Source organism: Oryzias melastigma, linkage group LG24, assembly GCF_002922805.2.
Source record: "Oryzias melastigma strain HK-1 linkage group LG24, ASM292280v2, whole genome shotgun sequence".
Classification (NCBI taxonomy): domain Eukaryota; kingdom Metazoa; phylum Chordata; class Actinopteri; order Beloniformes; family Adrianichthyidae; genus Oryzias; species Oryzias melastigma.
In genome coordinates, this window is record NC_050535.1 from 460,665 (window position 1) to 468,124 (window position 7,460).

General features: G+C 44.1%; 1 protein-coding gene and 1 long non-coding RNA gene across 2 annotated transcripts in view; both read right to left on the minus strand.

Annotated features, from left to right (window-relative positions):
• Nucleotides 1-1,774: 1,774 nt before the first annotated feature.
• The window catches only part of LOC112157680 (transforming growth factor beta-3 proprotein), a 6,838-nt gene continuing 1,152 nt past the window's right edge, over nt 1,775-7,460 (minus strand). Inside the window, exons 2-7 of the mRNA XM_024290558.2 lie at nt 5,185-5,348; nt 3,132-3,261; nt 2,945-3,052; nt 2,705-2,870; nt 2,478-2,631; nt 1,775-2,410 (exon numbers count right to left, since the gene is read on the minus strand). Of these exons, the coding sequence (XP_024146326.1) occupies nt 2,252-2,410; nt 2,478-2,631; nt 2,705-2,870; nt 2,945-3,052; nt 3,132-3,261; nt 5,185-5,348 (881 nt within the window). The 3' untranslated portion in view covers nt 1,775-2,251. The remainder of the gene's footprint in view (nt 2,411-2,477; nt 2,632-2,704; nt 2,871-2,944; nt 3,053-3,131; nt 3,262-5,184; nt 5,349-7,460) is intronic.
• LOC118598185 lies at nt 6,106-7,413 on the minus strand. Its single transcript, XR_004947307.1, has 2 exons — nt 6,890-7,413; nt 6,106-6,761 (listed from the first exon to the last, which is right to left on the minus strand). It is a non-coding gene; the product is annotated as an uncharacterized LOC118598185 (long non-coding RNA).

Sequence of the window (7,460 nt, forward strand, 5' to 3'; positions counted from 1 at the left end):
AAAAACTCTGTTGCTAAGGAAATCCAAAAATGTACTTTTGCAGATTCTTCTAAAAATGACATCGATCTGTTTGTCGCCCCCACACGACCAAAAACTAAAATGGTTGCTATGGAGATAAGGTAGCCATTTTGAAAATTTTCAATGAATTTGTCAAATGCAGCTCTGACCAGGATGGGAAAGGGGGGAGAAGGAGTGTGAGGGGCGTGTAGCAGCAACTCCTCAGGTGACATCATGCTAGCATGACTTCAGTTATTGTTCTTATACTGATTGGTGCTTTTTTACTCAGTTTTCCAGAGACAGCAGGCGCTGCAAACAGCTCCGACCTGCCGTTTACTCTCCTGAGTTAAATCTCTGCTCAAATCTCGTTAGCCGCCACTAAAATCTAGTGAACTACAACTCAAATCTCATTAGCTGAGACTCAAGTCTCGTTACCCGGGGCTCAAATTCCGTGAATCACGATTCACACCCAGTGAGCTGCAACTCACGTCTCATGAGCTGCAACCCAAATCTAGTTAGCCACAACTCAGATCTTGTTAGCCGCGACTAAAATCTCGTTGGTCGTAACTCAAAACTCGCTGAACGCGACTCAAATTTCGTGAGCCATGAGTCAAATCTCGTTAGCCACGACTCAAACCTCATTAACCGTGACTCAAATCTCGTTAGCCACGACTTAAATCTTGTGAGCCACGACTCAAATCTCATGAACACCGACTCAGATGTTATGAGCCAATCCTCAAATCTCGTTAACCGTGACTCAAATCTCGTTCGCCTGGACTCTAATCTCGTTAACCGTGACTCAAATCTCGTTAACCGTGACTCAAATCTCGTTAACCGTGACTCAAATCCCGTTAACCGTGACTCAAATCTCGTTCGCCTGGACTCTAATCTCGTTAACCGTGACTCAAATCTCGTTAACCTTGACTCAAATCTCGTTAACCGTGACTCAAATCCCGTTAACCGTGACTCAAATCCCGTTAACCGTGACTCAAATCTCGTTCGCCTGGACTCTAATCTCGTTAACCGTGACTCAAATCTCATTAGCCGTGACTCAAATCTCGTTAACCGTGACTCAAATCCCGTTAACCGTGACTCAAATCCCGTTAACCGTGACTCAAATCTCGTTCACCTGGACTCTAATCTCGTTAACCGTGACTCAAATCTCATTAGCCGTGACTCAAATCTCGTTAACCGTGACTCAAACCTCATTAACCGTGACTCAAATCTCGTTAGCCGTGACTCTCATCTTGTTCGCCGTGACTCTAATCTCATTAGCCGTGACTCTTATCTCGTGAGTTGCGACTCAAACTTGTGATCCCCAAATCAAGTCTCATAAGCTGCGACCCAAACCTGGTTCGCTGTGACTCACAGCTCTGACCTGCTAACCGGCTCACCGAGGCTTTAAAACCTTTTCATGTCATACGTTGACCGTCGGAGCGACTTTTGGATTCATTTTGTCCAATAATATTATCCTGTAACTCTCAGTCCTGCGAGTTCTGTGATAACATGAGTGGATGTGTGTCAGCTGTAGTTCTGAGCGCGACTTCAGAGACTTGTGACTCAGGTGAGCCTCTGGAAGGCAGGAGGTCGGAGCTGCAACACTTGTCCCATCAGGTTTCCTTTGTCCGTGTTTTTAGTTTCCCCTGGTAGATCGTATCTTTGATGTTTAGTTTCCCCTCATGGGTGGCGTCATGCTTTAGTTACAGTAGAGGTTAGGATTGTTCCTCTTGGCTCCGCCCACACTTCCTTTCTCCTGCATTCAAATCCTCCAAACGTCTTCTTTTCATGACAGTTTTATTACGACAATGTCAGTAATGACATGATTGGGATCTGTTGACCGCCGTAGCGGTCTGTTCATGTCAGGATGGAGATTCTCATCGTTCAGGTTGGAGGAAACTTTCAACAAACACAAGTTTAAAAGGAACGATGACGGCAGAAAGAACGGGACAGAAAAAAATACAGAAAAACATCTTAAACTTCCCATTATTTACAATTCCTTGATGCACTTTTCACAAAAGATCTTAAATAAGTCTCAATGGTGACGCAGGTTCTCCTTCTATTATCCAAAGTGGTTGAAGATTCAAAGTCACAGCTGCTTAGAACTAACCGGGAGGGAAAACGGGAAGAAAGCGTCTCCAGAAAACGGCTCGGAGTTCTGATCCGACCCGAGTCTCCTTCAGGATTCGCTGCAGCTCCAGGAGTCGCCGCGTTCCGGCTTCATCCGGACCTCGTGAATCCTGCCGGGAACGCCGTCTCAGCTGCACTTGCAGGACTTGACGATCATGTTGGAGAGCTGCTCCACTTTGGGCGTCCGTCCGGAGTAGTAGAGGATGGTCAGCGGCTCCAGGTCCGCAGGAACGCAGCAGGGCGAGGCCGAGGCGCTGGGGTTCAGCGTGTTGTACAAACTCAGGAGCTGCGGAGGAACAGACACACGGTTGGAACTCAGAGCGTCAGTCAGAAGCCGGGTCGGTGAGTCGTACCGAGCTGTGCGTGGTGTCCGAGCTCCGCAGGTACGGACACGGCCCGGAGCAGTAGTTAGCATCGTAGCCGCTGGGCTCGTGGATCCACTTCCAGTCCAGATCGCGCCGGAAGTCAATGTGAAGGCGGCGAACGCAGCAGCTCTCCTCGGCGTTTCTGCGGCACAAAGACGGCGTGAGCGCTCCGCGTTGGGCTGCGGCGGCGTTCCTGAGAGGGAACGGTTACGTACGAGAAGCAGTAGTTTGTGTCCAGCGCTCGCTTGCGGCGGCGCGAGGTCTGAGCGTCCAGCCGGTGGGGCGGGATCATCATGAGGATGAGGTGAGGGACGAAGAGATCCTTCTTCTTCTTCAGGTGATCCAGATCCAGGCGGCTGGGCTCCTCGTCTCCGTCCACGCCTGAACCAGGAGGAGGGAAGGTCTCATTCCTGCATTTGGATCAGGACTAGTTCCCTGAGCTCTGACGGTCTCACCTTTAAACTTCACCTCCAGAACCTCGTTTTCGTTGTCGATGATGTCCCCGTTGGGCCTGAAGGTGTGGCAGGGACAGTGGACGCTGATCTCCAAACCCAGATTGGATCCTGATGGGAGAGCATGAGGAATCCCGGAGATTAGGATGGAGGATCCTGGAGTCCTGGACCTGGACGACCTTGGACTCACCTCGGTTCATCAGCCATTCCCGAACGGTCTCCGTGACGTCGAAGGAGACCCACTCCGGAGTACCTTTGGTCTGCACGTGTTTGGCTCCGATGTAGCGCTGCTTTCGAACCGGTTCGTTTGGCCGCATGATCTGACAGATTCAGAAGAATCCAGTTCAGTCGATTATGGAAGGAAAGAAGGTTCATTTACAAACCATCAGAAGTAAACAGACTCTCACTCAGCAGCTCAGACCGTCTTAAAAACTAAAGCTTTCCTGACACTCCGGTGTTCTTGGATTCAAACCGGATTTGGACTTCTTTCTGGCTCAGTCACCTGAAACAGGAAATAACGATGCATTGCACACAGTCATGAAAGCATCTCAGAGGTTGGAGCTTCAGGTTCCTGAAAACCTCCGAACCTGCAGGTCTCTGCTCCACTTTCCATCCAGACAAACATCCGTTTCTGTGCGGAGATCAAACTTCCTGAGAGCTTTAACAGCTTTGAGTGACTCTGCAGGAACATCAAAGCTAAAATGGACTTTCTTTGCTCATGTGAGTCTGGAGAAGTCATCAAAGACTCAGAACTAGCATGGAAACACGGTAAAAATATGACAAGAGTTGAAGAGAGCAGAACTGCATGCTGGGAAGTGGAGGAGATGTTTTCTTGCACAAGCTGGTGGAGAAAGATCGGCATGTTTTTCTCTTATCCGAGCAGAAGTTCTACAAACTCTTTAATAAACGAGTCTCTAGTGTTATTTTAGTCTAAACTGCAGCTAAAGATCAAGTCACATGACCAAGTCCACGTCTCTTCTGGTCTTCCAGACTCATAATTCTGTTCTGTCCACCAGGACTTCCCGCTAATGAAGGGGTTCAGTCTAAGATCTGTCCTCCAACAGACCAATATTTGGTTGATCTTCATTCTCTGCCTCAGTTCTGTCTCATTTCATGGTCTCAGTGGAAATCTGGGATCCATGGATTTATTACAGTCCAGATCCAGAAGGAAAGTTTTTATCAACTTTGTTTTGTTGTAGAAGATTTGAAACAATAACAACATTTTAAACCCCAAATACAATCAATGAAATGAATAAACCTTTCAAGTCAAATATATTTAGCACATTTAGCGCTTTAAGCGGCTAAAACGGCGTTTTGGACGCGAGAAAACTGCTTTTTACACTCGTCTGGGGAACACGTCAGACGATGACGGTTCAGACTACACAGACATTTCCTGACCGTACTTATCACAGTTCTCAGGGTCAGTGAACGCACCGCGACTGAAGTTACCACCCTCATCGATGCTCATTGGTCCTTCGTGTTAGCCCCGCCCCAATGCGCCACAACAGCGCCAAAAGTTCTGAAACTGACATTTTCAGATTCAAAAACAAAAAAAAGATTTAAAACAGAACAAAGTGTTGAAACTGAATTTCTGAGTTTTGAAACCTAAAAAACAACATTTGAAGCTGAAAATAATTATTTTATTTATATTAGAATAGTAAAAAGTTTTGGACATTTTAATTTTTTTGACCAAACACAAATATTTTCTTCAATTTGTTTTATTTGGGTTTCAAATATTTATGGACCTAAAATCGCTCCGTAGTTTTAGTCCGTTACTATCTTTTTTCATGCTTTTATGTTTTTTCTCTCGGTTATTTTTCTGGCGCTTTTAAAACATGTGAAGGGGCGGAGTCTGAGGGATGGGGGGGTTGAAGTCTTGTCTTAATAGAGTTTTAGTTTCAATGCTAAATCATTGTAACTGTGAATCTGGGAGATCTTCAGCCACAAATCACAGATTTTCTCTTTGTTGCGGCGAGAACCCAAACACCCCCCCCCCCCACTGGAGCATGTGACCACAGGATCTGTGACTCTGGTCCATCAGCAGAGTTCTCCTGCTCGGAGTTTGATGGATTTAACACAGAAATAGAGTTTTTATGCAGCATGATGACGAATCCACTCGTGACAGGAAAATCAAAACTCAGTTTTAGGTGTAAAAAATCTTTTTTAGCTGAAAATAAAGATGTCAGTCTTTGTCTACACACTGGCTCGACTCACAGAGATGAGGAGACGTCACCTGTACACACCTGGTAGAGCTCGATCCGCTGCTCGGTCCTCTTGGCGCTGGGATTCGGGACCCTCAGAGCCCGGAACTCGGCCCGGAACAGGTTGGTGGAGTTCCTCTCCATGGCCGCGACGTTGAAGTGGAAAACCTTGGAGGTGATTCCTTTAGGGCAGTAGAGCAGATCGTCTGGGAACAAAAGAGAAACAGTCATTGGGTCTGAGCCAGGAGAGATGTGGGAGCATCTCTCTGAAGTTCTTCTGCTTCTCTGAGCCATAAAGTCGTAGAATAACCGGATTATCCAACCGTTTATTGACAAATTGACTCAGAATGGAGCAGCTCAGGTCTTAAAGTCTTCAACCACCTGAGGACTTCAGTTCTTCACCCGTCTGTCCATCAGACCACTGATCAGGCTCCTAACGGCTGACTGGTGGTTTTCCAGCTTTGTTGTTCCTAAAATATCTGGTAGTAATCCGATTACTGTGGTATTTAGGGTCACATGTTGGACCTCCATCCTGTTACCCCAATAACTTCAGTCTGACCGAGCCTTTGAGAGTCTTCTCTCATTCTCCACAGAAGGTCCTCCAGCTTCTTCTTCTTCAGTCAGATGAACACAGATCCTCAAATTCAGATGTTTCCCGTTTTATCCACAGAAAGGAGGAAACTGTCATGGAGCTCCATCTCTGCTTCACGGAGCTTCACGGAGCAGATAAAAGAGGATTTTTAGATTTTGATTAAAAGATATGAAGCTGCCTTTGATGAAAACTTAAAAAATCTAACCTTAATAAAACAAAAAGAGCTTTTTTTCTATATTATAATTCTTATAAAGAAAGTTTCTCAACAGTAAATGAGTCTTCCTTGATGTCTGAGTGACTAGAAGATTTTACTTGACATGAGAGTTCTTGGAAAGACCATTTTCTCGTTTTTTTAACCGTTTATTTAAATATTTTTATTTTTTTTTTAATTGAAGATTTTTTTTCCTTAACTCTACAGAGACTGTTTTACAGTGCCGGTCGGCTGAAAACAGTTCAAATGTTTCTATTCAGGTTGAAAAAGATTTGATTTAAAAGACAATCCTGTAATATTAAAATTCAAGTTTTTTTGTTATTTCTATTCTAAAGACAATTATTAACAGTTTTTGATCAAACTTGAACACAAGAGCCAATGAAACACTAAAGATGACGGTAAAAAAGACCAGAAGATGAAAGGATAAATGTTACATCATCTGCATAAGGATTATTTTAAATAATTACAAATATCTGTCGAGGTTCTTCTGTCACTTTACTTTAAATACATTATAATGTTGATTTTAGTGTTTTATTCTTAGCTTTAGTCCAGGCTGTAAGCAGAGATTTCAGAATTATCTGTATTTATCATCTAAAAACAAGAAAGTTCTTCATTCTTTAATTCTGAAGAGTTTAAACTATTTTTTCAAACTTTGAATAAAATCTGATTGAAAGGACTGAACTAAATGATTAAACCAGAAGGTTTTTGGCTTTAATTTAATTTAATTTTGCTTGATTCTGGATCCATTCCAGATTTGGTTTGTTTCAGCTTCCCGCTGCCTCTGTGGGATAGAAACGTGCTGCACGTGTCGTGAAGCTGAAAAAAAGGCAAAGAAAACTGGAAAGTTCAGAAAAAGTCCAGTAATGTGGTTTGGAAACTCTGAAAAACATTCTTGAAATGTTGATTTTCTTATTTTTAAAGCAGCTTTGAGTCAAAGAACTGACCTGAATCTTCTGTATTCATGCCCCATGTTAGGATCAGAGGATGTTTCCAGGCTGATCTGAAGATGCTTCAAGTGAAACTTTAAAGTGAAAGCACAAAGAAATCTTATGAACGGGAAGAGGGGCGGAGTAACACCGGTTGTAATGAAGCTGTGAGTTTGATTGGATTCTTTTATCATCACTACGTTTATCTGTTCATCTAAATGGAACTTTTTGAAATGATCGAACAGCTGCTTCAGTCCAAGCGTTTCATACAATCAGAGCATCGTTAGCGACTCTAATTTACCTGAGAAAGTCACCTGCGCCTAAAGAAACATCCTCTTTAGCAGCATCAAGAAAACATTTCTGGGTTTGAGATCACGTCTGTGACGTCTGGAGTCTGCAGGACCATTGTGCTCCTACTGCTGAAGGGATTTAAATGTTTTCCTGATTCTGGAGGATCTTTGGGAATTGAAAATACGACAGATATGGACAGAGGGAACAGCAAAGGACATTTTACCAGAACGAGACTCCTGAACCGAATTCACAAAAGTTTAGCGAAACATTTCAGGAATGCAGGATCATCAGCACCAAA